Source organism: Trichosurus vulpecula, chromosome 3 (genome assembly GCF_011100635.1).
Source record: "Trichosurus vulpecula isolate mTriVul1 chromosome 3, mTriVul1.pri, whole genome shotgun sequence".
In the NCBI taxonomy this organism is placed as follows: Eukaryota; Metazoa; Chordata; class Mammalia; order Diprotodontia; family Phalangeridae; genus Trichosurus; species Trichosurus vulpecula.
The window spans coordinates 158208595-158229693 of NC_050575.1; the positions used below are offsets into that span (position 1 = coordinate 158208595).

Genomic DNA, 21099 nt, shown 5'->3' on the forward strand with positions numbered 1-21099 from the left:
TATGGGTCTCTAAGGAAATCATCCATTTTCTCTCTGCTTGTTTGAGTCTTTCCTGCTGCCAAGGCTTAGGTTGAGCATTGGCTCTTCCAGGAAGTCTTCCCAGCCCACCATAATCTAATCCAAATGAATCTATTACTAAATGGTCGGGTCAGGAAGCTCAGTCTCATCTTGTTCCTTCCCTCCCTCCTACTCCTACCACCATCACTCACCAAAGGGGGAAGATTTCCCCCATGTCCCGCTGACCTCTCGAGGCCAGATCTCGATGTGCACCAAGACCATTTACCCAGATTGGTCCTTCTAGGAGAAGGGAAGTTACCTTCTTCAGGCTCTAGTTTAATTGAATGGGATTCGTGCAGGATCTCAGCCACTGGTCTCCGGGTATAGAGGATGGTGGCTGCACTCAGGTTCACCTTGACCCTCTGTAGGCGGGAGGTGAGGTTGGTGAGGCAGATGGCCAACTTGATGTCTTGGCCAATGATGGGTGGCTCCAGCAGCTTGAACTTCCCCATAATGTTGGGCTTCTTGGCCGGCTCCAGAACATCATCCCTCCAGGAGGCCCAGCCTCGGCCACTGGCCCTCCGGATCCTGTCTCTTCTCCCTGAGGCTTCCACCCCAAAGAGCTTCCTCACTGCTTTCCTGTATACCTGCCTTTCCTTCCGTGACCCTGAGGGTTGGAAGAGAATGGTTATTAGTGGTATGGGTCTACCTGCCCAGAGCAGGGGCTCTCCAGACAGCTTGTTCCAGAAGGGGTAGAACAATCTCATTTAAGCCAGCTGGGCCATCTTCTAAAGGTCAGGCAAACCAGGGAGAAGCCTGGAATCTTAGACCCCTAATGCTCTCTTCCTTCCCCCCAGACTGCTCCCCCAGATTCTGCCCAAATTCAAATCCCATACTCAATAGATCCCTACCCAAACTCATCCCCCTCCTCCCCATCCCCCTGACATACCCTGTCATTCTCTACACTCCCTCTATAGGGGTTTCATCAACTTCTATGGGTTTCATTATTCTCTGCCTGTAGTGGATTTCAGCTCTTTAGATGAAGTCCTAGCTTCCTTCCTGAGAGTCTCACATCACTAACTCCATAGGACATTCTGAATTGTCCAGGGATTAGCCTCATACATCATAAAGCACTTAATAAATGCTGACTGGACATCTCATAGGCACATCAAACTCATAAGCAGAACGCATATTTTCCCCAAAGTCCTCTACTGAACTTCCCCATTTCCATTAAAGAGCCAATGCCTTTCTAGCCGCTAAAGTATTCAACCTTGGATTGTCTTTGACTCCTCCCTCTCACCCTATGTATCCAACCAATGGTCAAGTCCTTTTATTTCTGCTCCTGTGCCACTATTCACATCCATCTCCTTTCTGCTCCACACGACCCTGCCTTAGTTAGGGCCCCCATTACCTCTCTCCTGGACTATTACAATAGCATCTAAATTCATCTTTTTGCCAAGGATGCCATCTATAGCTTGTTTAGCCATTCCCCAATTGATGGGCATGCCCTCAATTTCCAGTATTTCACCACCACCAAAAGGGCTGATATTAATATTCTTGTACATGTGGGCGCTTTTCCCTTTTCTATGATCTCTTTGGGATACAGACTTAGTAGTGGTATTGCTGGATCAAAAGGTATGCACAGTTTGGTTGCAAGGATGCTATCTACAATCCATCCTCCACACGGCTGCCAAAGTGAATTACCTAAACCATGCTGTTCCCTGATTCAATAAACTCCAGTGGCTTCCTATTAATTCTAGAGTCAAATACAAATCCCTCCGTTTGTCATTTAAAGCCCTGTTTTAAAGCCTGACTGCAATATACCAGTCTAAACTTATTATACATTTCTCTCATTCAGGCAGTCTTTGGCCCGGCCAAATTACCCTTCTTGGTATTCCCCACACAAAATAGCCCTTCTCAAGTCTCCATGCCTTCTCCCAGGCTGGCCCCCGTGCCTGAAGTACATTCTTCCTTCTCCCCCTGCCTCTTACTTACAGTTTCCTTCAAAGCTAAACCAGAGCTCTGTTCTTTTCATGAGAGCCTTCCTGATCTCCTCAGCTTTAGGGCTTTTCCCACCAAATTACCTTGTATCTATTCTTTCAGCATATATTTTGTATACATTTCTATATATGTATATTGCCTTCTTCTAGATCAGAGGTTCCCAACTTATTTGGCCTATCGCCCCCTTTTAAAAAAATTGCCCAGTGTCCCCATGGAAATCTACTTTCTCTAACCCTTTAGTGGTTTTTGAAATTTGCATCATTTCAAAAAAATATATAAAATTTTTAAAAAATGATACATCTTAAATTTAATAATTTTTTGTAAATTTGTGGTTTTTTTCTTGCATTGAAACTTTGATGCTGCAAAATTGTGTCATGTAACCATATAGTATTGTATTGTAAACAAATCATTACATACATATATTCCTGCCGATGCGTGTTGGACTTCCTGACAGTGTGTGACCCACTGGTCTGCCAACACTTGCTTGTTAAGACCTGTTGGGGGACTTGACCACTGATAGGTTATAACTTGCATTTTGTGTGTTTATTTGGAAAATTATGTAATCACTATGACTTTAACTCTATTATACAGCAGATGAAACATATACGAATATTTTTTCAAAAATTTCTTCTCTTTTTTCCTTATGCTTCTACCGCCCTCTTATTTTTATTCAACTCCCCCCAACTGAGGCAGCCTAGTCATACTGGTGGCTGTCTCCTTATAGATCTCACCAAACAAGATTCTGCTAACATGGAGTTTGTTATAATTTGGATCCAATCTGTTTCTAAGAGGAACCTAGAAACCATTTAGTTTAATCCCCTATTTCACAGAAGAAACTGAAGATTTGTCTAATAGGGATTTGCCTGATGTCACACAGCTGGTGATCAGTTGAGGCCAGATTTGAACCCTGGTCTTTTGTCTCTGACCCTTTCCATTACTTCACACCTCTTATTTTATATGCATAGTGGCTAATCTGTTACTTTGGTGAGATAAGGAAGGAAAATAAGCCCTTATCATCCCAGAAGACCTAATCTCTAAAGTCCCATGGAGCCAACACCCACTTCTTTTTGAGGTTCCACTCTACTTTCCTCCCACACTGGGGAAAAGACCTCATATCTTCTTGCCAATACCTTAGGGTATGGCTGTCATAAATCTCTGTGTTCCAAACATGTTCCCACTCAGTGGCAGTGCTGATAGGTGCCAACCAGGAGTAGATAGTACTGAGCTGGTTCCACCATAGCATGCCCTGTTTCCTGCAAAGCCAGTTGTTCAGGAGCCAAATTTGGGGATGGTGGTGGCAAAGGATGGTCTCTCCATGACTCTTGGTGGGAACTGTCTGACTGTTTAATGATGTGTGGTCTGGAGATGGGACTTCAAGCAGGTTCCTTTGGTGGTAATAGGAAGGAATCTAGGTGAGCCGTGACTCAATCTACCTGCATGGAGCTTGGCTAATGTACTGGACCCACATTTATCTAGGGCCTTAGAGTTTGCAAAGTGCTCAACCTATATGATTTCCTTTGTTCCTCACAACAATCCTGGGAGGAAGGTGATATTATCATCCCTATTGTCCAGATAAGAAAGCTGAGGCAAAGAGATTAAATGATTTGACCTGGGTCAGTGTTTGAAGTCAAATCTTTCTGCCTCCTTTACACCACCTAGCTTCCTATATTTACTACCCGCCTATCCGACTAAGGAAAGGACACAGCCCAAAGCTCCGGAAGATGTCAGGAGGAGGGGCCGTCTTTGGAACAAGAAGATCCGACACAGAGTGGGTCCCGGTGGCCTGAGGAGAGCAGGCACCGGATCTCCTTCCTTCCTGAAGGCAGACTGGCAGGCTGGCTTTATGTCTGGGCCAGGCCCCTGTGCTAAGCAAATGATAATAATTCTCATTTCTGTAGTGCTTACAGGTCTACAAAGTGCTTTCCTCACAAAACTCTGTGAGGTAGATGGGGAAGGATTATTACCATTTTACAGATGAGGCGACTGCCTTAGCGAGGGGAAATGATTGGCAAGTCACGGACACAGAAGGAGCCTCAGACCTGGGATCTAAACCCAGGTCTCCTGTCTCCAAGTCTAGTATTCTTCCCCATACTCCTTGGTTCCTCACAATAGATGTGTGTGTGTGTGTGTGTGTGTGTGTGTGTGTGTGTGTGCCTACTTAGATCAGGGAGCTTGTCCATCATCTGTGGCCTTTATCTTAGGACATCTTTGGGTTCTACCAATCCACAATTTTGTCCTTTCTCATTTGGTCTTATAGCAAACCATCAATAAGCATTTATTAAGTGCTTGCTGTATGCCAGACACTATGCTAAGTAAACACTTTCAGTATCAAAGAAGGTAAAAACTAGTCCTTGCTCTCAAAGACCTTAATTTCTAATATGGGAGACATGTTATATACAAGACACTGAGTAGAGGAAAGATGATCCCTGAAGAGAAGGCTCCGGCAGCTCCTGACTGCAGAGCTTTACAGAACTGGGTGAGTGCAGTGTGTAGAATGCTAGGCCTAGAGTCAGGAAGACCTGAGTTCAAATCCACCCTCAGGCATTTGCTATCGGTGTGACCCTGGGCAAGTCACTTAACCTCTCTCTGCTTCAGTACCTCATTTGCTCCTACCTCCCAGAGTTGTAGTTAGAATCCTATGACATAATAATTGTAAAGCGTGTGGCACAGTGCCTGGCACATAGTACGTGCTTAATAAATGTTAGCTATTACTGCTTTGTTTTCTTTGCCAAGGAGAATATACTTTGGATTGAAAAGCAAAAAACAAAAGTAGATAATAGGGAGTTGGTACCCGAAGTAATTAAGGAGAGGGTAAGAAAACACTCAATGCTGTTGACATATTCAACGCCGCTGACCCGGATGAGCAATATCTTTGAGTACTAAAGAACCCCCAAAACCAAAACAGCACCCTGGCAGATGTGATTCCTTAGCCACTGTCAGTGATTTTTAAAATACTGTGGAAAGTGGCAGTGGAGCTAAAGGATTGGAGAAACGTAAATGGGAAGAGAACCGACTCTGTGAACCACAAAATCAGGGAGGGAGATACCCATTCCTGGAAAAATTCTAGAACATGTTATTAAGCACATTATTATTAATCATTGAATTATGGCAATTATTAAACCTATTATTAAAGAGGCTGGCGAAAGGTGAACTATATCTTTACTAGAGATCAAAGACATCCAAAAAAGAGGAAAAGGTGCCAGATGCCCAAAAATATTTATAGCAGCTCTTTTTATAGTAGCCCCAAACTGGAAACTGAGAGGTGTGTGAGGGGGAACGGCTGAACTATAATGGAATATTAGCGTGCCGTGAGAAATAGTGAAATGGAGTATTTCAGAGGAAAGTGGGAAGACCTCTGTGACTCAATATGGAGCAAAGTGAGCAGAACTACCTGAACAAGTTATATGAGGACAACACTGTGGAGAAAAATAACTCGGAAAGACTTTGGAACTCTGATTAGTGCAATGATAGAAAATGAGTACAGAAAACTAAAGATGAATCATACCATCCCCCCCTCCCACCACCTACACACATCCTGCCTGAGACGTGATGGTCTTAAATGAGATGTGCATTTTTGGACGTGGCCAAAGTGGGTATTTACTTTGCTGGACTATGGGAATTTGTTGTAAGGGTTTTGTTTTTTGTTCTTTTTATTGTTCATTTGAGGGGGGAATGGGAGGGAAAGATAGTGATTGCTTTTAAAATTAATTTTAAAATATTCTTTCTAAAAAGAAAAAGTGACTACATGTGGCTAGTATGGCTTTACAAAGAACAGGTCATATCAGACTTACCTTATTTCTATTTTTTGATCACCAAATGGTAGATCAGGTAGCTAGGTGGTGCAGTGGGTAGAGTGCCCAGGATCTGAAGTCAGGAAGACTCATTTTCCTGAGTTCAAATTTGACCTCAGAAGTTTACTAGCTGTGTGACCTTGGATAAGCCACTTAAGCTGTTTGCCTCAGTTTCCCCATCTGTAAAATAAGCTGGAGAAGGAAATGGCAAGCCACTCTAGTATCTTTGTCACAAGAACGCCAAATGGGGTCAACAGAGAGTCAAATATGACTGAAATGACTAAACAACAGATCAGAGGAATACTCCAAGCTCAGCCAAGTATTAGATTTTTTGTGTGAACATTTACACCTTGGAAATCTCCAAATCAGGGCCCGGTTTTTTGTTTGGTTGAATGTCTAGGCTTAAGAAAGTGATGGAAAAATGCTAATAATTCAGATTAAATTTAAAAGTATGCTGTGGGTACAGTTATTGTTTTCATTTTCAGGTAGCTGGTTGTTAAACATTTATCAGTGCATCCCTGGTTTTAGATCAAGGTCTACCCAGGTCTTAGCAAGCATTTGATAAAACATATGCTATTTATCCATGCAAGAGATGACAGATGTGGGTTGGATGATGATGCAATTCAATGACCATGGAACTGGCTGAGTAGTTGGATGTGATCTTAGTCTCCAATGGAAGGTCTCAGAGATTTGTGCTTTGCTCTCTGCTATTAAATATTTTTAATAATAACTTGGATGGCATGCTTATCAAATTTTCAGATGACACAAAGCTGGGAGCAGTAGCTCACACACTGGATGAGAGTCAGGATCCAAAAAGCTCTTGACAGGATAGATTGTTGGGTCGAATCTAATAAGGCAAAATTCCATTGAGAAGAAAAATAAAGTCCCACATTTGGGTTAAAAAATATATTTCACTGGCATAAGGCAGAGGAAGCATAGGTAGACAGTAGGTTTCCTAAAAAAAAGATCTGGGGGTTAGGGTGGTTTGAAAGCTCAATGTGAGCCATTCGTATGATATGGCAGCCAAGTGAGCTAATGTGATCTTGGGCTGCCTTAAGAGAAGCACAGCTTTGGGGAATAGTCCTCTCACACTCTGCTCTGGTAACATAGTACCTGGAGTACTCTGTTCAGTTCTGGGCTGCACATTTTAGGGAGGCTATTGATGGGCTTAAGGGCATTCAGATAAAGGTAGTCAGAATGACGAAGAGCCTCAAGCTTATGCCATATATGATTAGGCAGCAAGCTAGTACAGTGTGGCTAGAGTGTTGGAATTGGAGTCAAAAAGACCTGAGTTCAAATCCTGTCTTAGACACATTTGCTGGGTGACCCTGGACAAATCACTTAACCTCTGTCTACCTCAGTGTCATCATCTGTAAAATGGGGAAAATAACAGCATCTAGCTCCTAGGATTGTTGCGAAGATAAAATAATATACGTAAAGCACTGAAGATCGACATAAATGTTAGCTATTATTATGTGAAGGAACTGAGAGTGTGTAGCGGGACATGATGACTACCTTTAAGTATCTGAAGAGCTATCACTTGGAAGAAGGGTTATACTTCAGCCAGTCAGATGATCAATCAATCAATCAATCGAGAAGCATTTATCTAGCGCTTATGTGCCAGGCTTTGGGTGATGCTCTGAGAATACAAAGAAAACAGTCTTGTTCTGTTTGGCCCCCAGAGGGCAGAAGCAGGCGGAATGAATGAAAGCAGCAAAGAAGCAAGTGAAGGCTTGATATTAGGATGAACTTCCTAATAGATTGGAGGCATCCAGAATTGGGATGGGTCGCCTGGGGTGGTGGCAGGCTTCCTGTCACTGAAGGCAAGAATAGGCTTGATGACCATTTGTTAGGGATGTTGTATAAGAGACCTTTGTGGGGAGATATTGGAGAAATTGGATCAGATGGCTACAGCAGTCTCTTCTGGCTCTGAAATTCTATAATTTTGTCATAGAAAGAGCCATTCTCCACACCCTAGATGCCAGGTTTTGGAGGTTGGTTAGGAAAATGTGGATTTGGTAAGAGTAGATGATGAAGAAAGTTCTTGTTATGCTAAATCTAGTTATATGGAAGTAACTCAATCAGACAATTAGCCTGCAATTTATTACATGCCTACTTTTTCCCCCCAGGGGGCAGCTAGGTGGTGCAGTAGATAGAGTGCCAGGCCTGGAATCAGGAAGACTCATTTTCTTGACTTCAAATCTGGCCTCAGACACTTACTAGCTGTGGGACCCTGGGCAAGTCAGTTAACCCTGTTTGCCTCAGTTTCCTCATCTGTAAAATGAGCTGGAGAAAGAAATGGCAAACCACTTTAGTATCTTTGTTAAGAAAAGCCCAAATGGGGTTCTGAAGAGTCAAACACAACCAAACAACTTTTTTTTTTAAGCTTTGTGCTAGATTGGGGGAGAGATTGGGGTGGAGGGAGAGATAAAAAGTGAAAGGAGCATACATTTTACTAGATAAATGTAAAGTCCTACAGTTGAGCTAAAAAATCAATAGGACCAAGGTGGCACAGCTAGACAGTAATTCATGTGATAAGGACATGTAGGTTTTAGTGACTGAAAGCTCAATATTAGTAGGTTGTGAGATGCGGCAACAGCCAAGCAAGGTGATGAGATTTCAGGCTGCATCAGTAGAAGTCCAGCAGGCAAAACATAGGAAGTGATGATGTTGCCATCTTCCACCTTGGGCACACCCTCTTTGGCCTTTTGTGTTTAGTTCTGGGGCCTTACATTTTAGGAGCATCATTGACATGAGAGTTTGTCTAAGGAGAGAGGACCAGGAAGGTGAGGGGACTAAGGACCTTATGAGAGTCCCTTGAAGGAACCGGAGAAGAGAAGACCCACTGAGTCTGGGGATGGGGAGGGAAGCAGGGTGGCTGGGTTCAAGTAGAGTTAAATGGCAAAGAAAAATTAGATTTGGTCTGTTCACTCTCAGAGAGCAGAACTGGAATCGGGAAGTGGGAGCTGCAGAGAGGAAGATTTGGTTCAACATAAGGAAAAGAATTCCCAGCAAAAGTGCAGTGGGAAAGGTCAGAGAGCACTTTCTCTCTTTTCCTCTTCCCCCCAACCCTTTCTCCTCCACCTAGCACAAAACCTGGGAACAAGTAGGCACTTAATGACGCATACTGATCGACAGATTAAGGTATTCACTCCCATCTAGTTGTTCACCCTTCTTTTAGTCTATTCTGTCAAATTCACATTTTCCTAACCAACCTCCAAAGCTTGGGTAGTAGAGGGTGGGGAATGGCTCTTTCTTTCTCTCACAATATCATATAGGGTTTCCCCTCCTTGGAGGTCTCTAAGCAGAGGGGGGATGACCACTTGTTGGGCAGGAATCATTGAGGGGATTCTTGTTGAGATACTTGTTTGACTAGATGACCTCTAAGGTCACTCCTCCCACCCCAGGATTCATGATAAACACCCAAAGTGCAGGAGGTGCTGGCACCCCATCTCCTTCTCAGGGTCCTGTATTCTTCCAGGGGTGCACCACAGATAGTTTTCTTTGTAATCTCAACCCTCATCTCTTCCCATTTACTAACTCACCCCATAAAATGACTAGGAGACTGAGTCAGAAACCAAACTGAAACTTGGCATAGCTTCCAGCTAATTCGAGAAACATGCATGTGCCCCAGGAGTTGGAATCTTTGAAAAAGATGTCTGAATTCTTCTCTTTGAAGATAAGAGACAACGTGGTGTGGCAGAGAGCACCCTGAGCTTATAGGCAGGGAATGTAGGTCTGAACCTGACTCAGTCTTAGTAGCTTTGTAGCCTTGGGCAAATTTTCTTCTCTCTCAGTCTCAGTTTCCCCCTCTCTAAAATAGGATTAATGAAGGTTGTACTATTCCCTTCATAGGCTATTTATGGTACGGAAGTGCTTTGTAAACTTTACAATACTAAGAGAAATGACAGATGTTATTTTTATTGACGGTTATCAGGACCTGGGTAAATATTCATCACTGGCCATTCAGCCCCACCTTTGGGGATAAAAGGATTTGGGTAAAGTTGTGTCCATTCTGGCTATGGTGATATCCCCTCCCCCCCACCCCCTTTGATAATCACCTTCAGACCCCAACCTTGGCTGTTTGGGCTCTTTTAAGGTCCAGCCATTGCTGGGAAAGCCCTGTGCTGCTCCCATTGCAACCATCACTGTCTTTTCCTTCTTAGGGAATGATGCAACTTACTCTTCTGGGAGCTATCTCAGCCTCCCACCTCAGCCTTCAATGTCCTCAGCGACATTGAGGTCCCAGCTTGGTCAACTCCCGTCTTTCTGTTCCATCATGACACAGCATTGACTCCTTCTTACACAACCCAGTCAATTTCAACTTTCCTGCTCCTGTAAAGAACCCCTGCTCTCTCTGCATCCCAGCCTGCCCTGCAGCCCATAGTATCTTATGTTCCCCACCTCTCCTTGCATCAGCTCATCTGGCTGTGCCAGATCTAAGTCGGTGGCATTACCGCCTGTGCAGTAGATCTAACTGCCTTCCAAGTTATTGAATGTCACAGACCCTCCGGTTGAGAAGGCGCCTTAGAGGACCTCTAGTCCACCCTACACAAGCATCCCCTCAGGCACATCACTGAAAATCAGGCATCAAGTCTCCTTCGGAAGACCTCTGCTGAGAGGGAACTTACCACCTCCCAGGGCAGACTTTTCCTCTCGGTGGCAAACTGTTAGGAAGTTTTCCTGCCATCAAATCTAAGTCAGCCTTTCTCTAACTTTCACTCACGGCTCCTAGCTCTATCCTCTCAAACCAAGGAAAACAAGTTTACTTCTTCTTCCATGTTTTGAATGATTGAAGACAGCCCTCCATTTCTGATGGCAGGTTGCCCAGGGATGGGGAGACTTCTGGGGCATTCCTTAGATAATCCCACCGGTGACCAATCAGCCTCTTGTACCCTGAGAGTATGTATAAAGGGGTTGACTGCCTTGGGGAGCTGCTGCTGGCAGAGGCCCTTACAAGGGCCAAGGAGCAGGCATGGGGTGGTACTCGCCGATTCCTGGGTCAAAGAGAATCAGCCCATGGGCTGTCTCGGCTGCATGCAGCAGCCTCTGTTCTCACAGTAATAAATAGTACGACAATTCACATTTCTGAAATCTTGTGTGGCAGCCTCTGTTCTCACAGTAATTAATAGTGCAACAATTCACATTTCTGAAACGCTAAGGTTTACAAAGTACTTTTTTACAGATGAGGAAAGATAACTTAAGTGACTTGCTTAAGGTTACACAGCAAGTATGTGAGCTAGAATTCAAATCCAGATCCCTCTTGCTCTTTGGTCGCACATTCTCCACCATAGCATCCCGTCAGCTCACATCCAAATCCTTTGGGTTTATAAAACACTTCCCTCATAATAGGCAGGTAGTGCAATTTACTTCCACAAACATTTATTAAGCACCTACTCTGTTCCAGGCGCTGGGGATAGAAAGAAAAAAAGGAAAAATATTGCCTGCCCTCAAGGAACTTACAGTCTACTAGAGGGATATAGAATGTAGATAGGGAAGTAAATTTAGAGTTATACAATATAATTAAGAGAGAGAGAGGGACAGAGACAGAGAGAGATAGAGATGGAGACTGACACAGAGACAGAGAGGGAAAGCATTTCCAACTGGAGGCACAAGGAATGGCTCCATGTAGAAGATGGCCCCTGGGCTGGGCTTTAAGGGGAGCTGGGGATTCTAAGAGGTAGAGATAAGGAAGGAGTACATTGCAAGCCAGAAGAATCACTTATACAAAGGCAAAAGGTGGCATATGGGATGTTAGGTATGGGGAACAGCTAGGCCCTTTTTACAGATGGGGAAACTGAGACCCAGAGAAGGAAAGCACTTGCCTGTGGCTACACAACTTGTAAGTGATAGAGCTGGGACTCAAACCCAGATCTTTCACCTCTAAGACTTGGACTCTTTTTTTATCCATTAGAATGTAATCTTCTTGAGAGTTGGGACTCTGTCGATTTTGTATTTGTATGCCCATCCCTGAACACAGTGCACTAAATAAATGCTTGTTGATGGAGCTATCAGGCAGTAGGACTAGCCCATGTTATGGCCTTACCTTCTGGGTACTTGTAATGGCTGGTGATGTCCACACGGGTATTGCTGCCCACAGCCTTGGTGCTGATGCATTTGCCAACCTTCTTGGTATCTGAGTAGACCCGCTCCCGGCTGTCGTCCTCATTCCAGAGCCATGTGATGTAGTCGGCATTGACTTCAGCAAACACAAAGGGTCCATCGTGGGCCAGGTGCACATCGCCCTCCCGGATGGCAGTGACAGAGGCTGGCCCACACTGAAACACACCTGGGTGTGGGACCAATGGAAAAGAAAGTGGGCATGAGGGATGCCAACCCTCAGATGGAGACTCTGGGTCAGGAAGTCCAGGAGACCTTGTCCCAAATGGAAACACAAACCCTAGTATCTGGTTACCTTCACTCTCCTCCTGTGGTGTGGCATCCAGGACCTGCCAGCCATTGTAGGAGGAGCCAAGGTCTCTCCGGGCAAACCAGCTTTCATTCCAGACATGGAAATTCCTGGAACAGAGAAAAAATACAAATGCAGATAGAACAGATGTTTATTAAGCATGGCTGCGTGCAAAGCGCTGTGCTGGTGAGACACCACATTTAGATAAAACACAGTTCCTGACCTTAAGACGCTGTTTTGCAGGACAAGACAGCCAGAGTATACACTACATGATAAGTTCATTAGAAATTTATAAAACAAAATGCTATGTGAGGTCTGGGTAGGAAAGTCATTATCAATCAGTGAGGATCATCGTGTGCAACCCTTCATGATCTCATTTGAGGTTTCCTTGGCAAAGATACTGGAGTGGTTTGCCATTTCCTTCTCTATTTTACAGATGAAGAAACTGAGGCAAACAGGCATAAATGACTTGCCCCTGGTCACCCAGCTGTCTGTGGCCATATTTGAACTCAGGAAGATGAGTCTTCCTGACTCCAGGCCCGGCACTCTACCCACTGCGGCACCTAGCTGCCCTGAAAGGAGAGATGGGGCTGACTGTATTCACAGGTGTACGAGAGAACCCTAGGTGGAAAGGCCTTCCTACCCAGAAAGACCTCCTAGTCTATCCTGTCAAAGTGCCTGAAATCCAAATAATTGGTTTTCTCCTGGAGCCAAGGAATTATTCCTTTTGAAGCCTGAAGACTTTGAGGCCATTTGGAATCCCTGATGAAAAAGCAAACGTCCCCAGCAGAAAGAACCTCTGAAGCCTTTATTGGCTCATACCGAGCCGTAGTCAGGATTAGTTGAGAGCTAGTTTAGCTCATGGCCCTATGGGGCAGGAGCTTTGGGGAAGTGTAGGCAGATAGGGGATAGAGTGGATAGAGTACTGATCCTAGAGACAGGAAGAACTGAGTTCAAAGCCTGCCTCAGTTGTTAGTTGTTTTCTAGCTGTGTGACCTTTGCAAATCACTTCATCTTTCTCTCCGTCAGGTTTGTCAGCTGTAAAATGGGGAGAATAACAGCACCCACTTCTAGGGCTGTATCCCAAGGAGATCACACAAGTTGGAAAGGGATCTGGACGTAGAGAAACATTTATAGCGGCTCTTTTTGTGGTGGCCGAGAATTGGAAATCAAGGGGATGCCCATCACCTGGGGAATGGCTAAACAAGTTGTCCTATACGAATGTAATGGAATACTGTTGTGTTATAAGAAATGAGGAGCAGATGGACTTCATTATCACCTGGAAAGACTTATATGATCTGATGATGAGTGAAGGGAGCAGAACCAGGACACTGTACACAACCACAGACACATTACTTCTGGGCTGACTGACTTTGATAGACTTGGCTCTTCTCAACAATGCAAGGTTCTAAGACAGCTCCAGAAGACTCATGATGAGAAAGGCTATCCATATCCGGAAGAAGAATTACGGAGTCTGAATGCAGATTGAAGCAAACTATTTGCTCTCTTATTTCATGTTTTTTTTGGTTTTGTTTCATCTTTCTCATGGTTCATTTCGTTGGTTATAATTCTTCTTTACAACTTGATTATTGGGAAAATAAGTTTAATGTGAAGGTGTATGTAGAACCTCTATCAGATCACATGCCATCTTGGGCAGGGGAGGGAGAAAATTTGGAACTCAAAAACTTGTGGGACTGAGTGCTGTAAACTAAAATAAAAATAATTAATTAACTAATAAAAAATTTTTAAAAAGTAACGGCACCTACCTCTTAGGGTTCTTGTGAGGCTAAAATGAGATATTTGCAAAGAACTTTGCAAACTTTGCCGTGCTACATAACTGTGAGCTATGAGGGGTACTGGGACACCAGGAACATAGTGTGAGGGAACGGAAATGAAAGTCAGGTGAGAGAGGGTACACCAAAGACAAATTTAACCTCTTATAATATTTCCTGGAGAGAGGCCTCTACCATTTTAGGATTTTAGGATTCTATGATTCTGTTCATCTACAATTTTAACTGTAAATCATGGTGCATGACTCTGTGGATTTACATGCACAGAGTTCAGTCTTGGTGACTTCTCAATACTGATCTCTCTTTAGCTTGTGCCCCCTTGGGGTTTCCCCTGGAAATGTCAGGACTTGGCTTATTTCTAGGTCTCCACTACGAAAACAGAAGAACAATGAATTCTCTTAATCTGACCTTCCAAGTTTGGGTCTCTGTCTGTGCCCCCATTTCTGCTCTCCTTTTTAAAGGTCAAGCTAGAGGTGTAGCTTAAGTAATTGGCTATCGGTCAGTCACCCTCAGTGTGGTATCAGTGAGACAATCCAGGGCAAGGCAAGGGATGGACATCTTATCAAGGTGACATCATCAATGTTGCTCTGTGGATGCAAGGACCCAGGAGATTGGGCAATGTCTACTGCATAAGAATCTGTGACTCTGATATGACGGGTCCAAGGTTTTAGAATTCTAAGTGTCAGAGAGGAGAACCCTGATTTGGCTAAATTTGTCTTTAGGAGACTTGGCCCAGAGGCAGTATTGTAGGGCTCAGGACTACGCTGCTGAGTTTGTTCCTTATTCTTGGGGAACGTTGAGGGGGCAGTGCCCCACATGTCTTCTCTGCCACGTGCCTGCTGTCTCCTGGGGGAGGTCCCCACAGACCTGGGGGAAGGGAAGGAGCTATCAGGGGGCACAATCAGATACTCACCACATACTGTCTTCAGTTATGTCTTCCAGGGTCCTTCCAAATGAGTCCACATATTTGTCCACACTCAAGTTCTTATCTGTGTCATGGGCTGAGTTGAAATTGGAGACCACCCGGGTGGCAATTCCTAAACACCTTAGGACTAAAACAATCATAGACTAGGAATGTTCTGGACCATCCTGGGAAAGACTTTCCTACTCCAGATTTCTTCACTCCCCTCCATCCCCCTCCCCCCAAAGAGGGAGCTGAGTGACAATCCTGATGGTATCTCTCCACTTACTACTCCCACTCAACTCTTGCCCTCTACTTTCCTGCTCTTAATTCTATGATTTTCACGTATTTAGGTTGTTTAAAGTGAAGTACACTTGAAATGTGTTTGCGAGTGAAACCTAGAAGTAGTTGTACTGAATTCTCTGGTAATTTTTTCTAGTGAGATGGGTATTTTCTGTGGTTGTGCTCTCCTAGTGCAGACAGCTGAGACCAAAGAAGCTGGGGGGAGCCAGGGGCGCTTCATGCAAATCTAAGACAAGGGAAGGGAGAGCCAAGCCCTCCTCACCCACCCAGGTACCTGTGCACATGACTCCGGCAAAGACCCAGCACTGGCCATACTTGACAGGCTTAAACCTGCCCTTGTACCACTTGTAGAGGATGGCGACGCTGCCCCGCCAGTGCAGGGGGCTGGTCCCACCGATGTACTTGCCCCGCCACTGGCCCTGGACCACACCTTTGTCATCATTGCTGTTCACCTGCCAGGAGAGGCCTCATTCAGTTATCTAGGCTGGGAACTTTGAGGGGGAAATAGGACTGGATGGCCCAGTGGCCAGAGCATAGGACCTCAAAATCCTATGGGATCGAGGGTGCTATCTAAGAATGGGTCAGAGTACATCGCCACCTCTGCCCTCCTCCATGGGATTGAGTGTGCCATCTTAGAATGGGTGAGAGTACATTGTCACCCTTCCCCCTTCCATTTGAGATGGAAGGCCTTATGCCCAAGTGGGAGAACGTAGATGGCTCTGTTTATCCCAGTCCCACCCAGAAGATGTGTTCTGTTGAGTATGGGAGCTGAAAAAGGGGAAGAGGGTGTGATATGGTACAAAGACCAGGAGAGTATATATCCTAAAATATTCATAGCACACTTTTTTGTGGTAGCAAAGAATTGGAAACAAAGTGGGTGCCCATTAACTGTAATAGAATATTATTGTGCCATAACAAATGATGACCATGAGGAATTCAGAGCAACCTGGGAAGACATATACACTGAAGCTGACTGGGATAAACAGAACTGGGAGAAAAAGATGCATAGTGACCAGGGAGGCAGATGAAAAGGACACTAAGAGGAAGCTGAGCTCTGAGTAGTAACCAATAGTAATCAATATTATAATAATAATAATTATATTAACCAACCCTGGTCATGGAGGACTGGTAATGACAGAGGTGGAGGAGCATGGAGGCAGAAGGATGTATATATTATCAGATGGAGACACTATATCCGTTGGTTTTGCTTAATTTGTTTTTCTTTTTTTAGAAGAGAAGGTTCAGTGCTGGGGGCGGGGCAGTGCATTCAGAAAGAATACGATGAAAAAACTGAAATAACCACACTGAACTTAATTTTTTTTTTAAAGAAAAAATGTTGGAGTCTAAAGACTTGAATTCTAGTCCCAGCTTTGTTATGACTTTTATCAAGTTATTTATATAAGTGGAATGGAACTCTCTTTCTATGTACTAAGGTCAGTCCCAGCTCAGACCATTGCTCTGCCTGAACGTGCACTTCTATGGTCTACATTCAAAGGCCATTTTCCACATGAAAAATCTAGGATTTCTTCCAGTTCCAACATTCTATGTCTAGAGCTCCTTCCCATTCAGGTAATCTATGGTAAAGGCTTTAGGTCTCAGGAGTGGGGAACCTGCAGCCTCAAGGCCACATGCGGCCCCTAGGTCCTCAAGTGAAGCCTTTTGATTGAATCTAAACTTCACAGAACAAATCCCCTTAATAAAAGGATCTGTTCTAGATAACTTGGACTCAGTCAAAAGGCTGGACCTGAGGCCCTAGAGGGCCACACATGGCCTCGAGGCCATAGGTTCCCCACCCCTGATTTAGAATGATGATAGAATTCTAAGCCAAAGCCAAGACATTATTCATCCATCATTCCATCCATTTCATCCATTCAGTTTCTTTGTTTTTGTCTTTTAATTATCTCTGATTTTTGGATTGTCTCCAGAATGTTGCAATGGAAGGAGTATTGGATAGGAGTCAGGAGCCCCAAGCTTGAATCCTGCCTCTTAGACCCTCAGTTTCTTCTTCTTTGAATTGAGATTACCTATAGTTGGGATCTATAGTACTCACCTCACAAATCTGTTAAGGAAAGCATTTTGCAAACCCTAAGCCATTATAAAATTGTCTTTTAACTTATTATTCCTTTCCCTTAGATGAACAAGAATTAACTGTAACTTTGCTCATTGTGGGGTTTTCACCGACATTTGCAGGCCTCTTGGTATATATGTATACACACACACACACGCACACACACACACATACTTTGTAGCCTTCTTGGGATGTAGAGAAGAGAGCGGGTCCCATTCCCTTCCTTACAGATAAGGGGAGCTATGGACCAGAGAGCCTTTGCTGAACTGGCTGTGGGTCACACAGCTCAGAATTTGGGTTGGCCTTCAGGTCTTAGCAGAGGAGCTCCCCAAACTGTCCTCACCATGGCACTGATCACTCTGGTCACATAGACAGGGTCATTTCGTTGGGACACGTCAGTAACTGGATCTTCCTGGTAGCTGGGGCTCCGGTCCAGTATAGAGAGGCAGATGTTCAGAATGTCCTCTTCAAACTGTGGTCCAGAAAAGCTGAGCTCAGTATGGTCTCAGGGCAAGTTCCTGGAGCTATGTGACCTTACCTCTGATTAGACTGTCAAAGGCCCCCAGATCACCCGAACTAATCAGTATCAATAACATTGGAACCATAGGGCTTTGCCTGGAAGCCTGTGCAATAAACAGTCCCTCCTTCTGTGGGGAGAAAATGAACTCCATATCTGTTGAATTCTAATGCCCCTCCTAGGCATGTCATACATAGGCAATCCCAAGCCTCAGAAACACCCAGTGTCAACCAGAGGCAAACTGGAAAGCTTTGTCGTTCTTTTTTTTTTTTAAGGGATTGTCTGACCCTGGGGTGGGGAGCAGAGAGCAGGGACATTTGGCCACTTTCCTCCCCCCTCCCAGAGCCCCACGGTGACTGCTCCCCTGGAGACCTGCCCGTAGTTCCAGCCCTGGGCTCGGATGTGTTTCTCCACTCCACGGAAGATGATTCCATTGTCATTCAGCACATACTCCTGCCGTTCTTCCTCTTCAGCCAGGTACACATCGTCCTCTGGAAAGTAGTCACCAGGACGGGAAGTCCTCCAAGGACTGAGTGAGATGGGGCTGGGGACTCTGCCTTTGCTAGACTGGGGGGGGGTGATGTTGTATATCATTGGGGGATGCTCCCAGAGGGCAGGAGGCACCTGGGAACCTGGTGGGGGAAACTGCCCTGTTGGCCCCGGGATGAAGGGGAGAGGGAAGAAAGGTGGTGTGGAGCTCTGAACTTTGCCTTTGGGGAATGGGTCTAGTTAGCTGGTCCCACACAGAACTGAAGGAGGGGACATCTGATGCCAGCTGGAGGACTGATCTGACAGTCTGGGGGCTTACCTGAGCACCAAGGGTTGAACAGGAGAACAAAGTGGCCCAATTTCTTGTTGTTGTGTTTGGCCCGGGAGGAGACCCTCCCACTCAGCTTGTAATGGCCAATGACTGCATCGGGTGGACTGGAGATGGTGACGGTCATAGAATTCTCTTCCCTGGTTTCTTGCACGGCTCTCCAGGTACCCTTGCGCTTGTACTCTGATGCTTCAAATATACATTTAGTCTGGAGGGCTTCAGAGGCCTGGGGTCCTATCAAGAGAATTGACTGTGAAACAGTGCTGAAAGCCAAAGATGAGAAAGGGAGAGAAATGCTGTCTGGTCTAGGCAGGTGGGGTAGGTGCCGTAGTGGATAGAGTCACACCTGGAGTCAGGAAAATCTGAGTTCAAATTTGACCTCATCCACTTACTAGCTGTGTGACCCATGGCAAGTCACTTAACCCTGTTTGCCTCAGTTTCCTCATCTGTAAAATGAGCTGGAGAAGGAAATGGCAAACTGCTTCTGTGTCTTTGCCAAGAAAACATGAAGAGTCAGACATGACTGAAAAATGGCCAAATGACAACAACAGTCTAGGTAGGAAATTTGGGTACATTGTGCAGGATTGACTTCAGAGGTTCACAATGAATCCCAGGGCCATTGCAGAATACTAGAATCCTCGGGACTGGAGGAAGTTTCTGGGGATGTCACCTCATCCAGCCCCTGACTCCACATCTGCATCCATACTGTTCCTGAAGCAGGATGGTGTAATGAAAAGACTACTGGCTTTGGGGCAGGATTCGCTTTTAAATCGTGGCTTTGCCATTGACTAGATCTCAGCTGGGCTGCATACTTCCTTGTCTGAACCTGGGCAAGTCGCCTTTTCTTTTTTGGGGCCTTAGAGCTCATGTATGTAAAATTAGACAGTTGGCCTGCATATCTTCCAGCTCTAAATCTATAATCATTGAGTCCAACACTCTCATTTTACAGAAGTGGAAACTGAGGCCCAGGGAAAGTGACTCTTCCAAGGTCATGCAGTGTGACAGAGTTAGCATTTGAACCAGGCCTCCTGATTCTTTAGTTTAGTGGACATATTCTATAACCATGAAATATGCACCGAATCTTGACCAGTCCTTGAAAAGGTGTACCCTGGGTCACAAGCCATCCTGACTGAGAGACCATGGATGGTTCCTTAGGAGCAGCTGTCCCTGTAGCTGCTTCAAAAGCTAATGCAATCATGCAAACTTAGCCAGCATGGATTGACATCCAGGGAGCAGGACAAAGAAGGTCTTGATTGTCTGCCGTCTTTGCCCAGGTCAGGTCCCATCTGGAAGTCAGATTTTAGATGATCAACATTGACAAACTGATTACATCCAGAGGATGTGGATGTGGGAGGGTGTGGGGGGGAGGAGTGGAAACTGTAGCAAATAAGAGTATTTTGAAATGTGGAGATGTGTAGCTTGGGGGAAGGAGAGAGAGAGAGAGAGAGAGAGAGAGAGAGAGAGAGAGAGAGAGAGAGAGAGACGGACAGAGAGAGATGGAGAGACAGAGATGGAGACAGAGAGAGGAGAAGGAGAGAGAGATGGGGGGGGGCGGAGAGAGAGAGAGAATGTAGTAGCTGTCTTCAAGCATCTGAAGGATTGTAATGTGAGAAGGGGGAGCAAACTTTTTCTGTGTGGCTCCAGAGGATACCAGTACTAGGAGTGATAGGTGGGATATAATTTTAGCCAAAAGATTGAGAAGTGCTAATCCTCCCTGCGCTGAGATCTGGGATATATGAAATCAGAATCCCAAGACTGCACAGCTGAGACTTCAGAAGTCTCTCATCTGACCCGCACCTGAACAAGAACATGCCCAAGTGGATAGTCTTGACGTTGCTTGAAGACCTCACATGAAGGGGACTCCAAGGCATCCCATGGTAGGTGTTACATAAATACTTATTCCCTTTCTTCCCCCTTCTCATTACAATTTTGGATAGTTCTACATATCAGGAAGTTTTGCCTTAATTTGCTTCTTGTATCTCCCATTTATTTCTCCTAGCTCTGCCCTTTGGGACCAAGAAGAACAAGAACCCCTGTAAGTCTTTACTTCTCTAGCCTAAAGATCTGTAGTTACTTTAGTTGATCCTCTTGTGTATAAATGAAGGCTCTCCACCATCCTGGCTGCTCTCCTGTGGACACTAGTACAGATACTAGGATGGAAGGGAAGCGAACAAGCATTTTTGAAGTGCCTACTATGTGCCAGGCACTGTATTGCTAATTTTATAAATATTATATCATTTGATCCTCTAAACTACTCTGGGAGGTTGATGTTATTATGAATATAATATAATGTAATGTAACGTAATATAAAGTAACGTAATGTAATGTAATGTAACGTCATGCAATGTAATGTAATGTAATGTAATATGATAATAGTATGGAAAACCAAGAGAGGCAGAAGTTCAGTGACTTGCCCAGGGTCACACAGCTAGTAAGGAACTGAGACTGGATTTGAACTTAGGTCTATCCTGATTCCTGACCCAGCACTCGATCCACAGCACCACC

At 44.8% G+C, this 21099-nt stretch overlaps 1 protein-coding gene across 1 annotated transcript in view; it reads right to left on the reverse strand.

Annotated features, from left to right (window-relative positions):
• Positions 1–21099, reverse strand: part of TGM6 (transglutaminase 6) — a 29999-nt gene that overhangs the window by 5126 nt on the left and 3774 nt on the right. The window contains exons 2-9 of the mRNA XM_036752471.1: positions 18586–18828; positions 18150–18268; positions 17604–17732; positions 15467–15644; positions 14902–15040; positions 12205–12308; positions 11836–12078; positions 317–664 (exon numbers count right to left, since the gene is read on the reverse strand). Coding sequence (XP_036608366.1) covers positions 317–664; positions 11836–12078; positions 12205–12308; positions 14902–15040; positions 15467–15644; positions 17604–17732; positions 18150–18268; positions 18586–18828 — 1503 coding nt within the window. The remainder of the gene's footprint in view (positions 1–316; positions 665–11835; positions 12079–12204; positions 12309–14901; positions 15041–15466; positions 15645–17603; positions 17733–18149; positions 18269–18585; positions 18829–21099) is intronic.